Consider the following 26297-nt stretch of genomic DNA (forward strand, 5'->3'; position numbering starts at 1 on the left):
GTCCTCTTTTCTTCAAAATGTTAAATAGGATTTAGCAGAAACATAGAGTCTTAAAGAACTATACTTAAACAGCACTAAAAGAATAATTTTATTTCACTTCTGCCCCCTTCCTATGGCAGATCTATGTGTGGACACATCCATTTCATCCATAAGCCAACCACATTTGGTTTAGTTAACCTTCTGTGGTTGTATCAAAACTGCAGACACACTGTAGGAGAAACAAGTCCAGGCACAAAAAGAAGGAAGGGAAGGCGAAGAGCAAAAGGAAAAGGAAGAAAGTAGAGGGAGAAAGGAAGGAATAGAAAGCAGGAAAAGAAGCATTAAGTTTGTTTTCTCCGTGCAGGAAATGTTTTCTCTACAGCCACAAGATGAAGTCTGATGTTAAATGGTGCAAACGTGGACTTCAAAGAAAGGAAGGGGGGCATATAAGAATCACAAACAGAATGGATTAAGTGATTTACTGGAAATAACCTGTCCGTGTGTTTTAGCCCTAAGATGTCTCTTGGAAGAGATAAGCCTATGCCTTGACACAGTTTTTGATAAATTCCCCTCCACATCCAAAAATACCAGCTCTCCCGAAAAAGGGTATTTCTTTCACACTCAATATTATACATGCCAAATACTTTATTGTACTAGATACAGCTTCTAAACATTTACAGTAAGTGCACTTAGTAACAAAATTGTTTGCCAAAGCTCATTGGCTCTCTCAATACTTTTGAATTACAAACACGGCTTTATTTAAACAGGAAAAATTAACAGATTCCTGAGTCTCCCACATACACTTCTGGTTATCAGAATTTTATCACAGGCAAATGGGAACATTTCATGGAGGCTCTTGTCAAAATGCTGGCAGCTATCAGTGTGTTGGGCTTCCATGTACCGCAGAAGACAGCCAGCATATTTGAATATCCTCGTGCTCTGTGGGGTTTTTTTTGGTTTTTTTTTTTTTTTTTTTTTTTAGTTTGATTTATGAGGTTTTTGTTGTAATTTTCTTTTTGGTTTGCTTTGGGTGTTTTGTTTATTTTCTTTAAATATCAAACTTTTTGGTTTTTTTTCCTCCTTGAGAGATTTAGAAAGGAGAAGCTGAGTGAATAGCTTCTTAGAAAATCCTCTAAGAGAAGAAAACGGATGGAAAGATAAGGGCACATTTTCTTAAGGAGCTGTGGCTGGACAGCTGTGGATGTCAGTACTTTTTAAGCTCTAATACTACTCTCTACTGGTGGCCTTTCCAATCAAATGGTAAAGCCCAAGCCATTTGTCTGAACAAATGAGATTGCAGTTGCAAATCCCATCCTTAAACACATCAGTGTATAGGTATAGCACAGATTGATGCCTCACAGCAAGAACTAGTTTGAAAGGACATGACAAGTACACTTGCAGTAACAGTAAAGCCCTTAACAGGACCAGAAAAAGGAAAAGCCTATATTTACCTCTGCAGCAAGTGGAAAAAACCAGCCGGTTTGCTAAGACTGACCTCTGTCAGCTACATCCAGTCTCCCAGTCAGAAGGGACCCAGAACAATTACACCGACACCAGGAATGGGGTCATGCCTCTGAACGGGATGGGAACAATGCCCTACAGAAACGCCTTTGCCCACTCTGCTTTGCATCGCCTTGGTTCATACAGACTGAAAGACAGACCAGGCGTGTTTGCAAAGCCTCTCCCTTTGATGGTGTTCTTTTTAATCCCACCTGGGAAGAGCAATCTACAGGGCAGACTTTTCTTTCACAGAAAAAGCTGCATGTTTTGTCTGTGGATACCCACTGCAGAGAGATCTGGCTGCAGTAGTGTCACAGAAACTCCAGATGGCTTTACAGTAGTTAAGTATGGTACCTGGGAGCATACTTCTGGAGCAACACAAAGGTCAGAAAAAGCTATAAAACCTCCTTCAGAAGCAGAGCCCACTTGAGTTTCCCCTGACACACTGCTCCTGGGACCCAGACTGGCCATGGTTAAACCCCTGCCCACCACACCAGTCCAGATCAAAAGGTAGTCCATGGAAAGACCCAAAAAGTTTCATTTCAGTACAATCCCATACTGGGACAAATTTATGTTGATACTAAGAAGGTTCTTAGCAGAGGAAGGAAAACTAAAACACTGGACATAAGACATGTCCTTTCCTCTTTGACATCTGAGTTACTGAGGCTTAGTTTGCCCCATGAAGATAGCAGGCCTGCCCTTTCTGCCAAGTAGCCTGCTCTGAGCCTTTGCTGCCTGCTTGTTTAAATGCTGCTACAGCTGTGATTATTTGGCAAAAGTAGAGTTTAAAAAAAAAAAAAAAAAAAAAAGTGAATCTTGTAGCAACTATTTTAAAAAAAGTCCATTACTGGTGCACTATGGACGGAGAGGTATGCTTAATTTTAGGAATCACTGAAAGAGCCTTTTTTTGGTCTGTTCTCTCTTCTATCTGCCCAGCTTTTAGTATCTCAGTCAGAAGCCAGCCTGAAGCCTGAAGGGATCCCAGAAAACTCAGAACAAAAAAAGGGGCTGACAAGAAAACCAATGTGTCAAAATACACAGAATATATTTTCAATCTTTTATAAAAAGGTCATGCTTTTTCTGACCAGTAAGTTACCTAGCCTCTCTATATATCACAGCAATAGGGAATTAAAAATCAAAGGCCATCTTTTAAATTAGTTTTCATAATCTTTTAAATTAGTTTTCCTATTTGTACTGTCACTGAAAATACATGAAGTAGAAAAACACATTTTCCTTGATCTGCAAATAATATTCCTTTTAATACACAACTTCCCACCACTACAATTGCTGACACAAACACCACTACATTTGAATTTCAAGAGGATTTACTTGGACCAGAGGCAATCAGCAACAAAAGAATTTTAATGACTGTGGGAGGATCGTTGGTATTTTAAGAAGTCTTCTAAAACCTTTTGAAGAATTTGAGATAAGTAAAAATAAGTGGGGCAATCTTTTTCCCTAAGTACTTTGCACCATGTTTTCACATAGCAGAAGTAAGTTCTACAACTGCACAATGAGGCTGGAAAATCTGAAGAGCAAACCATAAAAAAATCCTGAGATGGAAACAAATGGCTGGGAACCATTCTAAGGAACACAGCAAATGTTCAGGCTCTGGTTTTTATTCTCTTTGCTCACTGGAGCTTTAATTTCATTAGCTTGCAAAGAACTACTCAATTCACAGATCAGATTTCTTAGGGATATAGGAACAACATGTCAACAACATAAAGCACTAGTCAGATTTTTACACAGCAGCCATATGCTCAGTAAATTTCTCTAGCAGAATTCCAAACAATATTCTTCCTGTTGCACTTGATCTGAAACATTGCACTTCACCTTTTCGAAGAAAATCCATCTGCTGTTAGACAGGCTCCTGGACTAATATATCTGACAAATGAAATTTAATTGCTGCTGAGAGTTCAAAAGGTTCAGCTTCTTAAATTGTTGTGTTCCTCCTTGGGCTGGTCAATGTACCTGGACAGCAACTGCCGTCTGTAACAATAACGATGACAGAAAACCTCCTTGGGCATCTGTCTTCACAAGAGGCCTCTGGAACCATCCATGTCTCAACCAACCATACCACCTCTTTTTTAAAGTTATTCACTCCTGGCTTCTCAAAAGCCATCAGACTTCCAGGGGCTAAGATAGGGTGAATGATTTGCTGCTATTTTGTAACATCATCTTCCGACTCTATCCACATGAGGTTCAATAAAAGCATGCAAACAAAAAGCAGGGAAAAGAACCCTTGGATAGGGCAACTCCCCAGACCAAAACCTCCCAAAGCCCAGAATAAAGTGTTTATGATCTTCTACTTTTGTGGGGATGTTAGGAAAAGGTGCTCTAGCTGGACCCAAGGAAGAAAGGAATTCCAAGGAGTCTTGAGAAAAGGAAATCGTTTTTCTGTCAGATGCCCCCTGTCTTTGGGGGCAATCTTGTCCTCTCCTTTCTTCTGCTTATCTACACGAGTTCAAGTATCAAGGAACTAGGGAAAAATTCTGAGTGGATTAGCAAGCAGACGCTTTTAAATGAAAAAGTTCATACAGCCTGGTCTTCTGTTTTTCAGTACAGTTCTGTGAATAAAACCAAATCAACCTGTACATTCACTTGCTCTCAAATGGAGTCAGAAAAAAAGACTGGTTTTGTTCAAAGCAAGTGGATATATTCAAAACAGTCAACAGGCAGACAATGTTACGTTTAGTCTATCTGTCTACTCCATCTTCCATAGTGTCCACACAAAACTAGCTCAGCAGTTCAGGTGGATTTCAGTTTTACTGAAAGCAGTGTCAAAACTCTCACTTTATTCAGAAGAGGCAGGTTTTGATCACTTGTTTCTCTTCTCTCTCTCAGCAAGGAACTGCCTATTCTAAGCAATTTTATGCTTGGAAGCATAAAATCCAAGCATCTCCTCAAAGCAAGAGATGATGAAAACACTGGATTTTGCTGGACTGACCCTCTACTCTCCATTTTTTTCCCTGCCCAAATGGGAGAATATCATTCCTTAAGTTACATTCCAGTATGGTACAATGAAGGATATATACCTCTGGGTGTGGGTTTTTCGGTGTTTTGTTGTTGTTGTTGTTGTTTCTTTGGGGGGGGGGGGCTTTTTTGTGAATGTGGTTTGTTTGGGTTTTTTTTAACTTGCTTGCCTTTTTTTGTTTGTTTGTTTGTTTTTTTCTTTCAGTTTTGTTTGTTTTTTTCTTTTTGTTATAGAAACAAATTAAAATGATGAAAACAGTGTCAGGAATTTACTGTTGATATATTTACATTGTTAGGAGAACACATAATTTCCTGGAAAGAGGTCCCAAGTTTTTTATCAGCAAGATCCCACCTTTGCTCATGTTTACCCCTGTTAATGAGTTTTATTTACTATCAGTGATTCTTGGCAACTGGTATTCACATGAGTGACATTTCTCTTCAAAACAGTCTCACATTAAAAAAAAAAAAAAAAGTTACCTTAGGTATTTATAACACTACACATGTGTAGCTACTAGCTGAAATATGGTCGATTCATTTGCAATGGATGACTACCTTGTAAAGTGTTGACTTTACAAAATAAAATTGTGCATTGGTTCTTAGTCGCCCAATGGTTTTGAAATGAAGGGGGCATCATTTGAACAGTACTCTACATATACTTCGCAGTGCAGAAATGCAGAAGATGTTTTGTTCTCAGTTACAGGAAGTTTCATAAGCGCATACCTTTTTTTTCCTCCATTAAAAATGCATACACTTTTTGCCATTAATAGAAAAGCATTCTAAGAATATAAATACAGTTTTTGCAATCTACTGACCTGACTGTAGCCCTTTAAGAGCCTTAGGGATATGTCCTACTTTAAGAACTTATCAATAAAAAACTTGGTATCCCTCATGTTACAAATTTCATACTGCACTTCAAAGAAGAACCTTATATACATTGTGACTAAAGTACTGTTTATTTCATAATCTAAACAAACACTGGAATACAGTCTAGCTTTTCTACTTTCCAGCAGACTTTACAAAGAGCTTTTTTTTTTTTCATAATTAAAACAATCTGCATACACACAGAACATGCATTCTCTAACGCCAGTAAAGAAGGTAAGAGGAACCAGTTTCCCTCTTCTTCCCATCTTCCTGTTGCCTGTGTTAGAAAAAAACCTTTTCTTTTTACTGTAGTTATGACAATGTGTCTAAGGATACAAAGACTAGAGGACAGTTTTACTCCCTGCACAGAAAATGTTCATCACAAGCATGCTGATGGTGATACATATTACAAGTCTATTAAATGATAGGCATATTTTTATCCCCTTTACTCCCTTTTAAAAAATAATAAGTGGCTACATGTAAAAGCAGTGAAGCAGGTATAAGCTTAATTAATCAGAGTTGATTCAGACTGGCACCAAGATGCAGCAAAGTCCAACAAAGTCTCAGCAAGGCTTTCCGTGGGCTATTGATGACCTCCACTGCAAAGCAACTGCGTCCTACTTTTTCAAAGTAGAAATCAAAGGCTTTGCAGCACGGCCAATCCCGTGGACAGGGCAGTCTGCACTGGTATGTCAGGCCTCCTGGAAAAGATGCACTTGTAGTCCATTAGTGTTTGAGAAAATGTGAGTGGGTTACCTTCCCTGGGGCCATGCACAGTGTGGCCCACTGCTCTTTGTTGGTCACACGGCTGGCTGTGGTTTCACACCACGGAGTGGTCGTTGCTGTGAACACCAGCCAAGATAGTGTGGTTGAGGGAGGATGCCGACCGATCCGAGCCTTCGGTGGGGCCATTGGTGCTCTCACTGCGCTGGCAGCAGAGGATCTGCTTGAATGTCGCACTCATTTCCTTGTCTCGGTAGGAGTAGATGATGGGGTTCATGGCAGAGTTGAACTCTGCCAGGAGCAGGAAGAATTTTTCATAGGCCAGGACATTGCACTGAGGACAGCAAACATCAAGGAGCAGCAAGACTAATCCTGGGGTCCAGCAGATTATGAAAGCACCTAGGGAGAGAAAGAATGGACAAAACACAAAGTCTACAAATATACTAATGCACCATTACTCATCAGAACACCACAAGAACCATCCAGACAGAAGCGGCAACGGTTAATTTTCTCTTTCACTGCTCCCACACTCTCTTTTCACTGACTCAATGAGAGGGATGCCTTTCAAAGATCTATAAATGGTTATGGGCAGCACATCAAAAGAGGAGGACACATCCCCAAACCCCAGCCCCCCACCATCTGAAACTCTGCTTGGCAAATACATTTACATTTAAAGCTGATAATGAGGAACATTTTTTTCCATCAGCTAGAGACCTCTGACTAATCAATCTCTTGATCAGGAGAGACAATACTGCAATTTACTTCTCAAACAACAAAGAAACCCTTCTGTGAGTGCTGTGACTGAAGCATCAGTAATAGAAAAAGAGTGATGCAGACAGCAATTCTCAAGAAAAAGAAAGCCTGGGTCTTGTTAACCCATTTCAGCCCCATTATGTAATGGAAAGTCCTAAACACACATCCTCCTTGCACTCAAATGCACTTCAACAGATCTACTTCTTTTCTTAGGACTCTATTCAATCAAAATTCAGAGGCTCATCGGGCTTCAATAGTGTCAAAGCCAAAGAGTCTTACACTGATTAAAATGCTTCCCCCCTCCTTTCTCTGTTTTCCAAAGGTCTGAGGACAACAAAGCACAGAACAAAATTCAGAGCCCAATGCAGAAATTAAATCAAATGCCTTGTACTTTATTGGAAGCACTGAATTAAAGGAAGACTGTAACACCCTGAAGGGTTAGAGAGGCTTTAAATATAAGCACCACTGGGGAAACCCTTACACACCAATCATGCCTGAACAAGGATAGGGCTACTGAGATTTTCCAGGCTGTTTTACTGAGGTGGAAACCAATGTCTTTTCATCACTGAGCAGGATTATCACAGCAGCAATAAGGGCTTCCCAGCACTACACAGTGAGTGCTGTTTTCAAACTGGTTCTCCTGTCACTGTGGTATTTATTTCATTACACACTGCTCCCGATTTTTCTTGAGTGATGGTCTCTTGCAGGACTAGCAGCTAAGTCAGTTCCCATAGCATGCAGATTTTTGCCAGGCCTGCCAAGAAGGTGCCAGGAATTTCCAGCTTGGGCAGTGGCAATTGGAAGCTTTCTGTTGGACACCTTTCTGTTTGGACAGCAAACCCACCTAGATTGAACAGAAGATTTTCTGAAGGGGTCTGCAAGCCTGCAATATACACCAGGTGACAGGCACTGGTGGCCAACCAAGAAACCACACACAGAGGCTTTTTACACATGAAAAAGCATCCCTAAACTGAGTTTGCCTGCACCAAATAGTGTGGATCAACAAAGATGCCAATGGAAAGAAGCTGGGGGGTGAATTGCCAGCTGCCAGTACAAAGCATCAAGCCCTTTCATCAAATTACTGTGTTAAGGTCTCTGGCAGCAATTTGACAGCATGGGGATGAAACTCGCCCACGCTGAGGTGGTATCAAACACGTGAACTCACTTCACAGCTTTTCTCTGCAGCTCTTTTGAATTCCAGCAGTCCTACAAAAGAGTAGCTGAAACCCATGAAAAGAACTACAGTCCATTCCTCATACCTGTTGCCGTAAGAAAACTGCAACTCTTTATTTGCAGTATTGTCCATGCTGCCAGAATCTTCCCCCTGTACAGAAAAGCTCTGCTGGGCTAATTTTTGCGGGAACCAAGCCAATAATTCAAATTCAACCACACACTGTTGAAATTGTGGATGTTGTGTTCAGCCTCCTAGCTAGTAAGGCAGCAGTGGACTTTGTTCTAGCTTAAGCATCTATTTTCTTCATTATAGGCTGCCTTAGAAGAACAACATCAGAGACAGGAACACTGCAAGTTATAGGATCTACAGTGAAGGACAAAAGACAATGACAGCATTCTCACCAGGCCTGTAGCAGAAAAGTCCAAGGTGGAAACAATGGAGCTAGCAGGAAAGCTCTCATAGCATTGTTCAAAGTTGCAATTGAATGTTTCCAATTTCCTTTTTTTTAAAAAATCTGTTGCTGAGGAACAACAGAGCATTCTGTTGGCATTTTTTGATATGTTAGAAACAGCAACAAGAAGCTCTGTGGTGAGGCAGATAGGAATTTGCTCCTGAGAAAGCCCCAAAGACATCCAGAAAAATCCACATGCACCCCACTGCACTGAATGCTTGTCTCGGATGGAGTTCCTGAGCCTCTCTGGGCTCCCCAGTATCTCGGACAGGTCTGATAACCCAGTGCGGAGGCTTGATTTGCTGCACTCAAGAAAAAGTGGACTGTAGTTGAGCAACCACCTAGTTACTCTGTGCAGTTCAAGCTACACTGAAAAATTATAAAAACAAAGGTTGCCTTCCACCCAGCTGTGGAAGGAAGTAACTATTGTGCAAGTTGTCACCCTTCTGCTCCTAGCAAAACATGCCCCCATGCTACTGTCTCTGGCAGCTTATTAAGTGCTTGTAAATAACAACACAAAAATGCCTCAGGTTTGTATGTCCGGTTGTGTCCCCGCTCCGGGTGGGAGCTGACCCCCAGCTAGCTCGGGTCAACACAGACACAAAGTTTCCAGTTCGTTTTGGCTTCTCGGCTTGGCAGCTGGACCCAAAGGTGACAGTCAACAGCAGCAGAAGAGAAAAGGCTGGCTCTCAGCTTAGCAGGTTAGAAGATGTTTATTAGCAGGGATCTCCAAGCTCCGAGGCGAGCGGCTCGGAGCTTCCAGGCTGAGAGCCCCGCGGCTGAGAGCTTCCAGGTGGAGAACCCGGCGGCTGAGAGATTCTAGGTGGAGAACCCAGCGGCTGAGAGATTCCAGGCTGAGAACCCAGCGGCTGAGAGAGTTTGCTCCTCCCTCCCACCCCCTATAAGCGGGGGAGGGTCCCAGGGAGGATACAAAAAAGACCACAAATCAGGGGTTTCAGGGGGTAACAAGGTGTGCCCACCCCCAAGCTTCAGACCACTAAAATCCAGAGCCAAAGGAATTTCCCCCAGGCTACCTATCACCTGAAGCTCTCTCACGGAGATTTCACAATCCGGGAGGGACCCCGGGAGTGATTGACAAGCTGCCCCAGAGAGGGGGGTTGGGGCAGAGGGGATGTTACACGTCATGTGAGGTATGGGATGATTGACACAAAACACCTTATTATACAGACAACACAAAAGGGATACAGAATTGGGGATACAGTGAAACGAACCATAACATAAACTTCTTACAAAAATCTAGTAAAACAGTTCTGCACCACCACAGGTTTGCTCACTTTTTATTTAACTATTGGTACACTGGAAAATACTGAGAAGCATCACTGACAATAAGGATGTGTTTGAGTTATATACAAAGCTCTTAATACTTCAGATTTAGGAAAACTCATCTGTTAAACATGGAATTCTTTTTCTGGAAGGGGAACAAGCATTGAAATTTCTCTCTTTCCCTCTTACTTAGAATATTTGTTGAAGTAAGCTGGAAGTGAGATTAAATTCTTCCCCTCCCAGAAATCTGTTGTAAATTGAATTCACCAAGAATGAAAATCTAAAAATATCACATTTAATAAAACAGTGACATCCAAAAGCTTCCTGCTGCCATATACTGGAAAGCCTTAAACATACCTCAAAATATTGATGTTTTTCTGCTCAGAATCAGGACTGAGAGCAGTCTAAAGTACGGTGTAAGTAATTTTCAGGTGCATCTTAACATTTTACAAACTCAGTCAAACCTAAAAGGTCAAACATGGAAGCAGGCCCAAAGGTGGTAAGCCTGAGTCAGGGGTGAAGTCAGTAGCCCAGCTGAGGTGCCCGTATACCAATGCACGCAGCATGGGTAACAAACAGGAAGAGCTGGAGGCCATGGTGCAACAGCAAAGCTGTGATGTAGTTGCCATCACGGAAACGTGGTGGGATGAGTCACGTGGCTGGAGCACTGCACGTGATGGCTACAAGCTCTTCAGAAGAGACAGGAAAGGGCAAAGAGGTGGAGGGGTGGCCCTTTATATTAAGAGGGCTTTGGACACCATAGGTATTGAAACTAATGAAGATGGAGTTGAACGCCTGTGGGTCAGAATTAAGGGGAAAGCCAACTAGGCGGACATCCTACTAGGAATCTGCTATCATCCATCCACCCAGGAGGAAGAGATGGGCAACTTATTCTATAAGCAGCTGAGGAATGTTTCAGGATCCTCAGCCCTTGTTCTTGTAGGTGACTTCAACCTGCCAGATATCTGCTGGGAACTTAATACAGCAGAAAGGAGGCAGTCCAGGAAGTTTTTAGAGTGCATGGAGGACAACTTTATGTTGCAGCTGGTGGGTGAGCCCACCAGGGAAGGACCACCTTAGATCTGTTGTTTGCAAATAGAGATGGGCTGGTGGGAGATGTGGTGTTGCAGACCAGTTGGGACAAAGTGATCATGAAATTATAGAGTTCTTGATAATTGGTGAAGTCGGGAGGAACACCAATGAGACTCTTACACTGGATTTCCAGGGGGCAGACTTGGGCCTGTTTAGGAGACTTATTCAGAGAGTTCCAGTTTTAAGGGAAACAGCCCTTAAAAATAAAGGAGTTCAGGAAAACTGGGCGTGCTTCAAAACAGAGATCTTGAGGCACGGAACAGACTGTCCCTGTGTGCCGAAAGATGAGTCGACAAGGTAACTGCCCAGCCTGGATGGGCAAGGAGGTTTTGAGGGAACTTAGGAATAAAAAGAGGATGTATCAGCTTTGGAAGGGGGGGGTCAGGTCTCTCAGGAAGTATTTAAGGGAGCTGCTAAGGAACGCAGGAAAAAACCTAGGGAGGCCAAAGCTCAGTTTGAACTTAAAATGGTGACTTCTGTAAAGGATAACAAAAAATGTTTCTACAAATATATTAATGGTAAAAGGAAAGGTAAGGCCAACCTTTGTTCTCTATTGGATGAGGGAGTGTCCTGGGGTGACTGTGTATCCCCAATCATCTGTTGGGTGCAGGGGGGAGGGCAAGCGCGGTTGTTTTTCCCCAGGAAAACTCTGCTCATCGGAGTGACCTTGAAGCGGGGGAGTTGGAACACGGCAAGACGAAAGAAGCTCTGTTGTTTTTTCGCTGGCAGTTAGTTAGTTTAGTGCTAGCGTAGTTAGATGCTGTAGAATAGCTGAAGCTTTTTGCCTTTTTTTTCTTTTTCTTTTTTTGTCCTTTTTTCCTTCCTTTTTGCTTTTTTTGTCCTCTCCTCGGAACTGTTCCAACCTCTCCGGACTAAGGACCTGGGGAAGCACCGGGGGCCTCCACAGGGGACCCACCCCACCAAGACCAGCCCTGCACATTTCCTTTTCTCCCAACGTCAGCGGAGACAGAGCGGTGGAGCACAGTGACGACCCTCAAGAGGAGACTTTCTTTAAGTTTGTTATCCCTCCGTAAGCGGCACGAAGCTCTTGTCATGGGTATTGTGTTGAGAGTGCTTTGCCTGTTTAATAAACAGGTTTTTTCCACTTCTCTCTGAGGAAATCTTTTTTCCCGAACCGGTTGGAGGAGGGGAGGGGGGCCCTGTGGGAGGATTTCTCCCAAAATCTGCCTGAAACCACCACAAATTTATTGGCGCCCATACATGGGGCTCGAGAGTGGAAAAACCCTGGACTGATTAGTATTTAGCAGTCAGTAACTATGCTGCTTGAACTCATGTCTCTTGGGGTGGGGGCCTTGCTGTGTTTTGGATCCTTAGGCTTCTTTGAGGTCTTAATACCTTTGTGGTCCTTAGGTTTATTTGCATATCCAGAGATAGCCCCAATATTGTCATTAATACGCAGTTTTTACAGCAGAGGGACACGGATTAGAGTAGCTATTGGCCTTGGTTTAATCATAATAATTTGTAGGAAGTTTATAAAGGTGCTGAGATCTTTTCCTACTATGTATGGGTCATGGTTATGGTTATTCACCCTGTTTGTGGGAGGAGGAGCAGAGGATGAAGCGTTGCAGTCTTTTGTTTCCTTCTTCTCCTCTGAATCGTTTAAATCATTGTTGGAGAATGTTGAGTTTCCCCTGAGTGTTAAAGAGACCATCTTTCTGGTATGTCATCTGGTAAGCCTCCTCTATACAGTCTGCAGCTTCTCTAGAATATGGGCTGAGATTTCTAGAGGGGCTGATAAAACTCCTGACCCAGGCAGAGGAAATCCTGAGTGGTGTGGAGAATGGGAGGATATGGGCCAACTCCTCAAGGAATTCTCTGACCCTGTAGTCTGGGATTTTCCACGGGAACAAATTCAGAATCCAGTGGAGCTGGGGAAATACCTGAAAGAGAGGTACCATGATGGCTCTAAGGGGGAGAAGATGGCTGCAGTAAGCTGGGCCCTGGCATATGCTTATCGCACATTGCTAGAGACTGTAGGGCAGCAGACAGAGGCAGGGGGGAAGGGATACAAATCAACAGCCACCCCAGTCACTCAGGCTACAGCCAACACCCCAGTTATGAAGCCAGCAGCTAGACTAGAACCTGAGCCTGAGTTGGCAGCTAAACCAGACAGTAAGCCTAAGCCCCTGGCAGTTGCTCCGGCAAAGAAGCACACAGTCAAAACCGATTGACCAGTGGACAATGATGACCCAAGAGAAGGACCTTCACCAAAATCAGAGGCCAAAGCTTCTAGCACAGGATCAGAAGCAAATATTGATTCCTTTTCCCTGAAGGACCTTCGGGGCCTAAGAAAAGATTACCGGCGACAACCTGATGAATCTATAATTAGTTGGTTAGTCCGTCTTTGGGATGCTGCAGGCGAGGCTACAATTCTGGATGGCACTGAAGCGAGGCATCTGGGATCCCTGTCACATGATCCAGTCATCGACCAGGAGATGATGAGAGAGGCTAGTCCTTGCAGTCTCTGGGAATGGGTCCTAGGAAGTGTGGCAGAAAGATACTTGTGTGCAGATGATCTCTATATGCAGCAAACCCCATGGAAGACCATAGAACAAGGGATTCAACGCTTGAGAGAAATGACAGTGGCAGAGATGGTTTTCTCAGATGATATAAACACTAGGAACCCAGACTTGGTATCATGTACATCTGTGATGTGGCGAAAACTTATACGACTCGGGCCATTAGAATACACTTCTGCTTTAGCAGTAATGAAGCGGGAGGACATGGAGGAGATGGTGCTTGATATGGCAAAGAAGCACCGAGCATATGCAGATGCTGTGCATGGCCCAACACACGCCAGGATCGCAGCTGTAGAAACACGTCTACAGAAACTAGAGGATAAGATAGATGAAAATCATAAGAAACTCAGGGAGGAGATTAGAGAGGACCTTCTCCAAATCTCAGCAGTACAGATCAGAGGTTCTGGTACCCAACGTAGACGCTCCCTGGCTAGGGAGAGAGGACACACTCCACGTGCTGAGCTGTGGTTCTTCCTGTGGGATTGCGGAGAAAATATGAACAGATGGGATGGAAAATCTACGGCTGCCCTGGCACAACGGGTGCGTGAATTGAAGGAAGTCAAGACTCAAAGAGGGAGTTCCACCAAAAGGGAAGCAGCTCCAGTTGCCCGTAGCCGAACTGCCAGGTATGATGACGAAGACATGTCCGACCCCCTTGAAGGAACCTCTAAGACATATGCTCAAGGAAAGAAGGATAACCAGGCTTAGAGGGGCCCTGCCTCTAGCCAGATAGAGGCTAGGGAAAACCGTGTATTTTGGACTGTGTGGATTCGTTGGCCTGGCACATCAGAACCACAAAAGTACGAGGCCTTGGTTGATACTGGTGCGCAGTGCACATTACTTCCATCAAGACATGTGGGGGCAGAATCTGTCTCTATTGCTGGCGTGACAGAGGGATCACAAGATTTTACTTTGGTAGAAGCAGATGTGAGCCTAACTGGAAAGGAGTGGGAGAAACACCCTATTGTGACTGGCCCAGAGGCCCCATGCATTTTGGGTATAGATTACCTCCGAAGTGGGTATTTCAAAGACCCGAAAGGACTCAGGTGGGCATTCGGGATAGCGGCTGTAGTAACAGAAGGCATCCGGCAATTGAACACCTTGCCTGGACTGTCTGAGAATCCATCTGCAGTAGGACTCCTGAAAGTACGAGAGCAACGGGTACCAATTGCCACTTCTATAGTGCACCGCCGACAGTATAGAACAACTCGAGATGCTGTGATTCCCATCCATAAGATGATTCAAGAGCTGGAGAGCCAAGGGGTGGTTAGTAAAACCCACTCACACTTCAACAGCCCCATCTGGCCTGTGCGTAAATCTGAAGGAGAATGGAGATTGACTGTGGACTACTGTGCATTGAATGAGGTGACACCGCCACTGAGCGCTGCCGTGCCAGACATGTTGGAGCTCCAGTACGAGCTGGAGTCCAAGGCAGCAAAATGGTATGCCACGATTGATATTGCCAATGCATTTTTCTCCATTCCTTTGGCAGCAGAATGCAGGCCTCAGTTTGCCTTCACATGGAGGAGAGTGCAGTACACCTGGAACCGATTGCCCCAGGGGTGGAAACACAGCCCCACCATCTGCCATGGACTGATCCAGGCTGCACTGGAAAAGGGTGAGGCTCCAGAACATCTACAGTATATTGATGACATCATTGTGTGGGGGAACACAGCAGCAGAAGTGTTTGAGAAGGGAAAGAAAATCATCCAGATCCTCCTGGAAGCCGGTTTCGCTATCAAGAAGAGTAAAGTTAAGGGACCAGCTCATGAGATCCAGTTCCTGGGAGTAAAGTGGCAAGATGGACGGCGGCAGATTCCCACTGAGGTCATCAACAAGATTACAGCGATGTCCCCACCAACCAATAAGAAGGAGACACAAGCTTTCCTCGGTGCTATAGGTTTCTGGAGGATGCATATTCCCGAGTATAGTCAGATTGTGAGCCCTCTTTACCTGGTCACCCGCAAAAAGAATGATTTCCACTGGGGCCCTGAGCAGCAACAAGCTTTTGCCCAGATCAAGCAGGAGATTGCTCATGCAGTGGCCCTTGGCCCAGTCAGGACGGGACCAGAGGTGAAGAACGTGCTCTACTCAGCAGCCGGGAACAATGGCCTGTCCTGGAGCCTTTGGCAGAAGGTGCCTGGTGAGACTTGAGCCCGACCACTGGGATTCTGGAGCCGAAGTTACAGAGGGTCTGAAGCCAATTACACCCCAAGTGAGAAGGAAATCTTAGCAGCCTATGAAGGAATTCAAGCCGCCTCAGAGGTGATTGGTACAGAGACGCAACTCCTCCTGGCACCTCGACTGCCTGTGCTAGGGTGGATGTTCAAAGGGGAGGTTCCCTCCACCCATCATGCCACTGATGCCACATGGAGCAAGTGGATTGCTCTTATTACGCAGCGCGCCCGTATGGGTAAACTGAATCGCCCTGGGATTTTGGAAATAATTACCAATTGGCCTGAGGGTGAAAATTTTGGCCTCACAGATGAAGAACAAGAGGAAGTGACACGGGCTGAAGAGGCTCCCCCATACAACCAATTGCCAGCAGAGGAGACACATTATGCCCTTTTCACTGACAGTTCCTGTCGTATTGTAGGGATGAACCGGAAGTGGAAAGCAGCCCTGTGGAGCCCCACACGACAGGTTGCTGAGGCCACTGAAGGAGAGGGTGGATCAAGTCAACTTGCACAACTCAAGGCTGTTCAATTGGCCGTGGATATTGCTGAAAGAGAGGGGTGGCCGAGGCTCTACCTCTATACCAATTCATGGATGGTAGCCAATGCTCTGTGGGGGTGGCTGAAGAGGTGGAAAGAGGCTAATTGGCAGCATGGAGGGAAACCAATTTGGTCTGCTAAGGAGTGGAAAGACATTGCTACCAGGGTAGAGAGACTACCTGTCAAAGTCCGCCACGTAGATGCCCACATCCCCAAGAGTAGAGCTAATGAGGAGCATCGAAACAACGAGCAGGTAGATCGGGCAGCAAAAATAGAAGTGTCAAAGATTGATTTAGATTGGGAACACAAGGGAGAGTTGTTTTTAGCTCGATGGGCCCATGATGCCTCAGGCCATCAGGGCAGAGATGCCACCTATAAGTGGGCACGAGACCGAGGGGTGGATCTAACCATGGACAGTATTTCTCAGGTTATCCATGACTGTGAGACGTGTGCTGCCATCAAGCAGGCCAAGCGGGTGAAGCCCCTGTGGTATGGTGGGCGATGGTCCAAGTATAAGTATGGGGAAGCCTGGCAGATTGACTACATCACCCTTCCCCAAACCCGCCAAGGCCAGCGCTACGTGCTCACAATGGTGGAAGCCACCACGGGGTGGCTGGAGACCTACCCTGTGCCCCATGCTACTGCCCGAAACACCATCTTGGGCCTTGAAAAGCAAGTCCTGTGGAGGCATGGTACCCCCGAGAGAATTGAGTCAGACAACAGGACTCATTTCAAGAACAGCCTTATTAACACCTGGGCTAGGGAACATGGCATTGAGTGGGTGTACCATATTCCCTACCATGCACCCGCTGCAGGCAAAGTGGAGAGGCACAATGCATTGTTAAAAACCCAGTTGAAAGCATTGGGTGGGGGATCTTTCAAGAATTGGGAGCAGCATTTGGCAAAGGCCACCTGGTTGGTCAACACCCAAGGCTCCACCAACTGAGCAGGCCCTGTGCAGGCTGAGCCTCTGCCTACAATAGATGGAGATAAAGTCCCAGTGGTGCATGCCAGAGGTCTGTTAGGGAAGACAGTGTGGATCAAGTCTGCCTCAAGTACAGACAAACCCATTCGTGGGGCTGTCTTTGCTCAGGGACCAGGTTGCACATGGTGGATAATGCAGAAAGATGGAACAACACGATGTGTACCTCAGGGAGATCTGATTGTTGGGTGAGAATCATTTACAAACATCACTGTCTGCTGAATGCTATTGCCATTGTCTGTACATTAAACCACGCAGAATGAAATAGAAGGAAATGTGTAAGTGAGAGGGTGTGTGTTAAGTGTTGAAAATATGAGCAAGTGTTGAAGGTACGAGTAAGTGAGAGAGGAATCCTGCTGCCCTGCAACCTGGGGCCTGGATTCTGTGGCTCAGTGTGGAACGTGACAGGAGCATGATGGGTATTGCTTGTATTCTTTTTTTTTTTTTTTTTGTGGGGAGAATGGATGGAAGTTTTATGTGGAATATATGTTGGTTCTGTCTGTAAGTCAACGATATGGGGATAAGGGGTGGAAGATGTCCTGGGGTGACTGTGTATCCCCAATCGTCTGTTGGGTGCAGGGGGGAGGGCAAGCGCGGTTTGTTTTTCCCCAGGAAAACTCTGCTCATCGGAGTGACCTTGAAGCGGGGGAGCTGGAACACGGCAAGACGAAAGAAGCTCTGTTGTTTTTTCCCCCGGCAGTTAGTTAGTTTAGTGCTAGCGTAGTTAGACGCTGTAGAATAGCTGAAGCTTTTTGCCTTTTTTTTCTTTTTCTTTTTTTGTCCTTTTTTCCTTCCTTTTTGCTTTTTTTGTCCTCTCCTCGGAACTGCTCCAACCTCTCTGGACTAAGGACCTGGGGAAGCACCAGGGGCCTCCACAGGGGACTCACCCCACCAAGACCAGCCCTGCACATTTCCTTTTCTCCCAACGTCAGCAGAGACAGAGCAGTGGAGCACAGTGACAACCCTCAAGAGGAGACTTTCTTTAAGTTTGTTATCCCTCCGTAAGCGGCATGAAGCTCTTGTTATCGGGTATTGTGCTGGGAGTGCTTTGCCTGTTTAATAAACAGGTTTTTTCCACTTCTCTCTGAGGAAATCTTTTTTCCCGAACCAGTTGGAGGAGGGGAGGGGGGCCCCGTGGGAGGATTTCTCCCAAAATCTGCCTGAAACCACCACAGGGAGGGAACTACAGATGAGGAGAAGGCAGAAGTGCTTAATGCCTCCTTTGCCTCAGTTTTCAGTGGGAAAACAACTTGCCTTCAAGACAACTGTTCTCTTGGGTTAGTTGATGGTGTCAGGGAACAGAATGGTCCCCCCACTATCCAAGAGGAGGCAGTCAGAGAACTGCTGAGATGCTTAGATACTCATTATATCTATGGGCCCAGAGGGAATCCATCCCAGGGTGATGAGGGAGCTGGCAGATGAGCCTGTGAACCCGCTCTCCATCATTTACCAAGAGTCCTGGCTCACTAGCGAGGCTCCAGATGACTGGAAGCTGGCCAATGTGACACCCATTCAGAAAAAAGGATGGAAAGAAGGATCCTGGTAATTATAGACCAGTCAGCCTGACCTCAGTACCTGGCAAGAGAATGGAACAGTTTATACTGAGTGTCATCACACAGAATTTACAGGATGGCCAGGGTGTCAGGCCCAGCCAGCACAAATTTAGGAGAAGTAGGCCATGTTCAAGCAACCCGGTCTCCTTTTATGACCAGGTGACCTGCCTGGTGGATGCAGGAAGGGCTGTGGATGTTGTCTGTTTGGACTTCAGCAAGGCTTTTGACACTGTCTCCCGCAGCACACTCCAGGATAAGCTGGCAGCCCGTGGCTCGGACAGGAGCTCTCTTTGCTGGGTTAGGAACTGGCTGGATGGCCGGGCCCAGAGAGTGGCGGTGAACGGTGCTGCATCCAGCTGGGGCCAGTCACCAGTGGTGTCCCTCAGGGGTCTGTGCTGGGCACAGTTCTGTTCAATACCTTTATTGATGACATGGATGAGGGTATTGAATCTTTGGTTAGTAAATTTGCGGATGACACTAAGCTGGGAGCGTGTGTCGATCTCTTGGAAGGTAGGATGGCTCTGCAGAGAGATCTGCACCACTTGGATGGGTGGGCAGAGTCCAACAAGTTGAAGTTGAGTAAGTCCAAGTGCTGAGTCCTGCACTTTGGCCTCAGCAACCCCCCGAAGCGTTATAGGCTGGGGAAGGTGTGGCTGGACAGTGCCCAGGAGGAAAGGGACCTGGGGGTATGGGTGCCAGTGGCAGAACATGAGCCAGCAGTGTGCCCAGGTGGCCAAGAGGGCCAATGGCATCCTGGCCTGGATCAGGAATGGGGTGGCCAGCCGGAGCAGGGAGGTCATTCTTCCCCTGTACTCCGCACTGGTGAGGCCACACCTCGAGTGCTGTGTCCAGTTCTGGGCCCCTCAGTTTAGGAGGGACGTTGAGATGCTTGAGCGTGTCCAGAGGAGGGCAACAAGGCTGGTGAAGGACTTGGAAAACAAGCCATATGAAGAATGACTGAGGGAGCTGGGGTTGTTTAGGCTGAAGAAAAGGAGACTCAGAGGTGACCTACACTCTCTACAACTTCCTGAAGGGCGGTTGCAGACAGCTGGGGTTTGGTCTCTTTCTCCAGGCAGCAACTGACAGAATGAGAGGACACAGGCTCAAACTGCACTAAGGGAAATATAGGTTGGATATTAGGAAAAAGTTTTTCACGGAAAGATTGCTAAGGTACTGCAATAGTCTGCCTGGGGAGGTGGTGGAGTCACCATCCCTAGAGGTTTTATAAAAAAACTGGATGTGGCACTCGCTGCCATGATCTGGTTGAGGTGTTAGGGCATGGGTTGGACTCGAAGCTCTTGACGCTCTCTCCCAACCTACATGTTCTGTGATTCTGTAAATTACAATGACATACAAAGCAGATCTGTTGCATTCAGTGATTTGAACCTTTGTGGATATGCCACAACCATACCATGACACCAGGACAGCTCAATGTACTTGAAAAAATGTGCAGACTTTATGTTTGTGGGTGGCTGAAGAGCACTGTTGCCTGGACAGAAAGCACCTTGGGATATTACCTCCAGCCCTGGCAGTTCTTTGAAGGCAATGGCACTGCCTAAATGAACTCTTCAGTTGCAGCAGAAGGAACATTCCCATGGAGCATGGGCAAGGTCTGTCCTGACAGTCAGGCCACAGAGGGCTGGGTGAAGAAGAAATGCCCATCAGACTGAGGGGTAAGTGGCTAGCCATTAGACAGGAAAGCTTGAGGGAACAAGAGGAAACCAGCACATCTTCTTAAAAGATTGAAGGGTCCCTATGGACTGAGAAGCATGTTTTACAGCAGGAAATACAAGTTACAAAAAAGCATTTATGACCTAATCTAGTTTTCTGCTCCTGTATGATACCTCTCAGCCCAATGAGAAATGAAACTCCCAACTCCTTGTGCATTGTTTGTCTTGCAGAGCTGTGATAGAAGTCCACTGGAGGCTTTCCAATGACCGTGATGTGACTACATCACATCTGTCTTGAACCCTTGTCTGGTGCATCAGTGCAGATTATGTTTCCATGGTAGCTGGATGTTGGAAAACCTTGGGTAAATGAGACAAGGTCTCACAGCAAGGTTTGATTGCAAGAGAGTAAAAACTGTTGTAGGCAGTGGGCATATGAAACCAGCCATGATAAATCACACAAAATTCAGTGAGTACAAGAACAATAGAGAAAACAACTCCAAAAACCAGCAGCAGAAAAGAAATAAGCTACACAAGAATAAACACTGATGAACTAGTCTCTCATCACTAGGATACCAGACTGGATGGCTACTCATGAAACTTCTTGTGCTAGCAGGCAAAGTGTTTCCTAAGCAGCACAGCAGCACTTTTTTTTTTTTTTTTTTTTTTTGTCTTTTGCCTTGGAGAGCCTATGTCTGTGTTTATTCTGTGAATATTTGTTTTCCTCTAACTCAAAAGAGCAAAATAAAAGAAGCACTTCTGCTTCTGCCAAGTCACACACTGCTGTCTTTCAGAGGGTCCAGAGGGATGTAGCACTTGTCAATGTACACCTATTCTGAAACACCCTTTTTCTCTGCCTTAACCATACTGTGTCCTTTTCATGTGTTCTCTTCTATTAATTTCGTTTGTTAACCCTGGTATCTGGCATGGGTTCACACTCACCCTGCAAATTCCTCAGTCTACGTGGAGAGAAAAAACACTGAAAGGGCCTCTTTTAGGGAGTGAGAGAAGAAAAAAAAAATCTCCCCTGTGTTTGCAGTTTTTTAAGATTACAGGAATTGGATAAGGAACTAGCATACTAAAGACAGAAAAGATCCATTCCAGCTGAACTGCAGGAGCCATTTATAATCTGCTGCTGTTGCCCTCTTATTCTTGTCCACCCGCTGTCCTCTCCAAATCCCCTCCCGCCGTCAGAGTGGCACTCGTGACAGGCAGCTGTACCCCCACTTCCTCTGGGACAACGGTGACTGAGAGAGATGTTGAACATCACTGCTATATCACTGTTATCACAACTACCAACAGGGAGAAGAGTGATTCTGCACTTGGTGCAAGCCAAAAGCAATGCTCTTGGGGGAATGATTTGTTATAATTAACAAAAACCATAGCCAAGAAGGGCTGCAGAAGTGCTTGGCATTTTCCACATTCTGATATAATTCCACCCTCAGCAGGGAAAGCCACTTGCTAGGCTAGCTGAGGTGCAAGCTCATCAGCTGCAACACAACTGCACTTCTTCATGTCCTAGCCATCTGTAAACTGTATTAATAATCCTCCTTATCACACTGAGCATTATCTTGTGCATAGCATGAACAGTGATTCTGCAAGCAATAGTGCTTATTTACAGCTATGTATTGTTTTTCCCTGACACAAATATGACAGCATGAAATCTAAAATGAATGAACGATTACAGATGCCAAAGATCATGAAGGGCATTCATCATGCTGTAAACATACAGAGCGTAGGAGTGATTCTTCTAATTCTAGTCTGACCTAATTTTTCCCAATTTTGACACAACATTACTACAATATAGCTAATAGTTCTTGGAGGATGAAAACACTGTTGTTGCTGTTTTTCTCATTTTCTGCTGGAAACATTAACATAGGGGTAATGTTTGCTTCCACCCATGGAATTTTCGTGTGAACAAATAAAATATGACTACCACATTTGGATCAAATTAATAAATTTAAAATAATTGTATGCTAAACTTGGCAAATTCTGAAGAACTTCAAATATGAAAGGCTTGCCTCTCCATCCACAGACTCCAAAAGACTTGAGGAGGATGACAGCGAAGGAAAATCCTTGAAAAATACTCCAGGTAGGGGAGAGCTGCCCACAGGGTACCGGTAAGAATGGTCATGTTGAAAAAGGTGCTAGCAGAACAGCTTCATTTGTTCAAGGTGCCTTTATTTAAGGAAGCTGTATGAATTCTGAAAGAGTGAGAGATTCATAGCACACCCCTTCTGCAGTTTTTTTGATTGATTGTAAAATGCTGCCTTCTCTGATGCACCTCTGGGAGACTCTATCACTATGGGTGCCTTTGTGTTTCAAGCCAATCATTTATCTGGTGGGGCTGTGTGTAAAAGAAAGAGGAGATATCTCCAGAAAGAAAGAGGAGATACCAGTGTAAAACAGGAAATGAGAAACAATGTAAAGGTAAATAAAATCTATATTCACATTCATGCAATGCTATCCTACGTATACTTCTCTGAGATGACTGGAACCAAGAGGATGTGAGCACAAAAGAGAGAGTACACAACTAGAGGGCATAAGAAAGGAGCTGGGTGATACAAGCCACCACCTTGTCTTTCACAACACTATACATGCCTCATCCCTAGGGATCCATGCTCTAGTCTACTGAGAGCTGAGCAGCTCCAAATGTGCAAGCTAATAGATAAAACCCTATCTTCAGCTTTATGAAATATCTGAACTCAACATGAATTCTGTAACTGACAGGTTTGGGAGATTTTTCAGTCTACTGCACCCATGGTTTGCAAATGGAATTTAGAATAAACTGGTTCCGCTAGTATTGCATCACGTCCCCAATTTTCTATCTTTTCCACAGCTACCTGCACACACACAATCCAACCTATTGCTGAATCTTGTTCGGGGAATTTCAGCTAGCAAGTTTGCCCGGATTTTGTACAAAATAATGGCTGGATTGTGTAGGAACAGAGAAATCACATCTTGCTCAAAAATGTGTTTCTTCTTCTCAGCAGGAATTCAGAATGTGTCTGCTTCAAACATCTGTCTTCACCTTTGAAGGTGCACAGAATTTTTTTGGTGTATAAGGTATGGCTATCTTTGTCAACAAACTATCCCTTCTCTGAGGAGCCCATCTGCTTCCATCTTCACACATTTGTCTGTTTTAAAACATGTTAATGACTTAACATGAAAGCAGCCTTAGGGCCCTGCCTGTGCTGTGGCTGGCGTGGGAGGACTAGCAAGCCTTGACCCCAAAGAGTAAAGTCCTGTGTATATTAGCATCACCTGTTTCTGGACCTTAATATTTAGTATTTCATGTGTGTCTGTTCATCCAGCCAATCCTCAGCACCCTCCTCCATTACAGGGAAAAAAAAAAAAAAAAAAAAAAAAAAAGCAAAAAACTCTAAGAAGACATACCATCTTGACTACCAATGATACTTCTGCTGGCACCTAGACTCCTTTGCTACAGGACGGCCTCTGCTCTACCTGTTCTCTTCCAACACTCACATCACCATATTGGCCCTGACAATTTATCATTGAAAAACACACAAATATCTTGCTGAAATCTTTAGGTCAAAGCCTTTCTTTGAAATCAGGCACACTTTGGCACCCATACCTGCTACACAAAGTGTCAACTGAAGAAACATCTGTCACGGGGAGCTGACAACAACCATCAGCCAACAATTCCACTGGCATCACTAGCTGCATGACCTCTGTCTCCGAGCATGGAGATACTCAGACACAAAATGCTTGTGGTCAGTAGAGCTGCATGGTCAGTGATCATACCTTCCCCTAATCTCATGGTGGGCCAACATCCTTCATCTTCTTTTCCTGCTTAACTTTGCAAGTCCAGACCAGGGGTGACCAAGAGCAGGTTTCATTCAGCCAGACTCACAAGGGCAGGTGTGGGAATCTTTGTGAGCTTGGTCTCTGCAGTGCCTTGTGCTCACTCCCCTGAGTGCTCACTGCCACGTGAGCACTGCTGCAGGCAGGGTATGCTGACACTCAGACTCCTGGCTTTCCTTCTGGAGATCCTGTCGGCTGCATGTCCGCCCACCTGGACATCATCAGGTGGACTTTCCATAGAGCCTGGCACCAGATGTGGGGGTTTCCAATACCAGATGGCCTCCAAGCACTTTCTACCCTGTGGCATCTAAAGCTTGGAAGTTTGAAACAGCAAACAAACAGAAAAGCTCGGGGAGGACCAATAACAAAACAAAACTAACTGAAGAGAAAATGAAACTGGGCAGTAGCAAGCCACCAGAACTGACCTGCTTATTTCATGGGTGCTCGCCAAACTCTAGCCCAGGTTAACACTTGATGCAATTCCTCGCCTGAATGCTTGCAGTCTTGCAAATGAGTACTGGTTTTTAGCCAGCTGATCCAGCCGCCCTCAAGTATTCCACAGCTGACATCTCTGAAGAAGAATTCCAGTGCTAATGCAAATGAAGGAGACCAGGAAGGTTTCTCAACTGACAAACTGCAAACCAAAGGTGTTTGAATAGTCCTCTTTTAGAACATACTTGTAATGGTTTTAAAAAACAACTTGAAAAGAGGAATGTGCAAAATGCATTCCAAAAATAAAAGCAAAAGCTTAATCCTATTGCAGTTTAACTGTATCCATTTGAATGCCTCAAAACAAGAAAAATGGAATTTGCTCCTGATCTAGCAACTGCAGGAGAGAGATGGTGCACTGTTCCTCTGCAAAGGGAGAAACTAAAGCTTTTATCTACAGAAAACATTTTGGACAAAAACGGGAAGTCATTAAATGCTGGCGGTCAACATTCTGACTGATTTCTAAATTCATAAAGATATGTGAAGCTCATGTCATTGCCAAAGCAATCTGATTATTTATTTCTGTGTAAAGACAAACAGTAGTCCTTGTGGAGTCTCTCTGTTGCCAAAAAACCTGACACACAGAGGAAATTTTGGTGGTTTTTTCAGTTTTTGGGTGTTCTAGACAAGCCTTTATGCTCTAACTTGAAAACAACTACTCCTACAGTCCCAAATCAGTTCTGCTAGCTTGGCCGGAAAATGAACGTGTAAGCCCAGCTGATAACGGGCTCCCTGGGCCACAGGACAAAGAAAAGCAGGAGAGATATATCTGGGAAAAACTAGAAGCAAGAACCATAGAATCCTAGAAAGCCTTGGGTTGGAAGGGACCTTAAACATCATCTAGTTCTAGCCCTGCACCATCAGAAGGGATGCCACCCACTTCACTGGGTTGCTCAGGGCCCTGTCCTTGAACACTTCCATTGATGGGACAACCACAACTTCCCTGGACAACCTTTCCAATGCTTCATCACCCTCACAATTTCTAATCTTAATCTACTCCTTTTCCATTTAAAGCCATTCCCACTTGTTCTATCATTCCACGTCCTTGTGCAAAGTCCCTCTTCAGTGTTTTTGAAGGCCCCTTTCTGGGGCCTTTTCTGAGTTGCTCTAAGTTCTTCCCAGAGCTTTTTCTTCTTCAGGCTGAACAAGCCCAATGCTCTCAGCCTCTGCTCCAGCCCTCTGATCATCTTGGCCCTCCTCTGAATCTGCTCTAATGGGTCCAAGAAACAGCCTTTAGCTCATACCTGGCAACCTGTTTTCACTCCCTAGTCCAAACTCAGCTAGGATTCTCCTTAGGGCCCTTGATTGCTCATAGGAATGATTTGGGACTTCAGGTGGGGAACAGACTGAGCTGCAAGAAGACCCTGTCTGAAGGGTCTGGGGGAGGCTTTCAGGTCCTCAGTGTGGGGCAGTTGGAGGTCACATATCTCTTGAAATGTGAACATGCCTCTGCAGAAGTGAAGGCTCACTGCAAGAGGTCATGTGAGGCAGGAGCAGGACAGCTGGCACCCTACAAGCAGGGCTCGCATGCTGTACTCTCCTCTGCCTGCCTCTGCTATCTATGTTTACTGTGCTTGGGACTTGGGTGTTTTCTGCTTTTCTAGTAGCTGCAGTTTCCAATCACAGAAAAATAAGTCACAGCCATGTTGAAAAAGCCCTGTTCTGCCCACTTTTCCTACAGAAATCTATACACCTTCTGCAGTACTCTGCTACTTTCCCAGGCATGGTCAGAACGCT

The 26297-nt window shown here is 45.1% G+C and overlaps 1 protein-coding gene across 5 annotated transcripts in view; it reads right to left on the reverse strand.

Moving 5' to 3' along the window:
- Nucleotides 1-606: 606 nt before the first annotated feature.
- LPAR1 (lysophosphatidic acid receptor 1) overlaps nt 607-26297 on the reverse strand; it is an 84958-nt gene continuing 59267 nt past the window's right edge. For all 5 annotated transcript variants that reach the window (XM_040090457.2, XM_040090460.2, XM_040090458.2 and 2 more), the window contains one exon: nt 607-6435. In XM_040090457.2, the coding sequence (XP_039946391.1) occupies nt 6134-6435 (302 nt within the window). In that variant the 3' untranslated portion in view covers nt 607-6133. The remainder of the gene's footprint in view (nt 6436-26297) is intronic.

The sequence above is a fragment of the Hirundo rustica genome, chromosome Z, assembly GCF_015227805.2.
Source record: "Hirundo rustica isolate bHirRus1 chromosome Z, bHirRus1.pri.v3, whole genome shotgun sequence".
In the NCBI taxonomy this organism is placed as follows: Eukaryota; Metazoa; Chordata; class Aves; order Passeriformes; family Hirundinidae; genus Hirundo; species Hirundo rustica.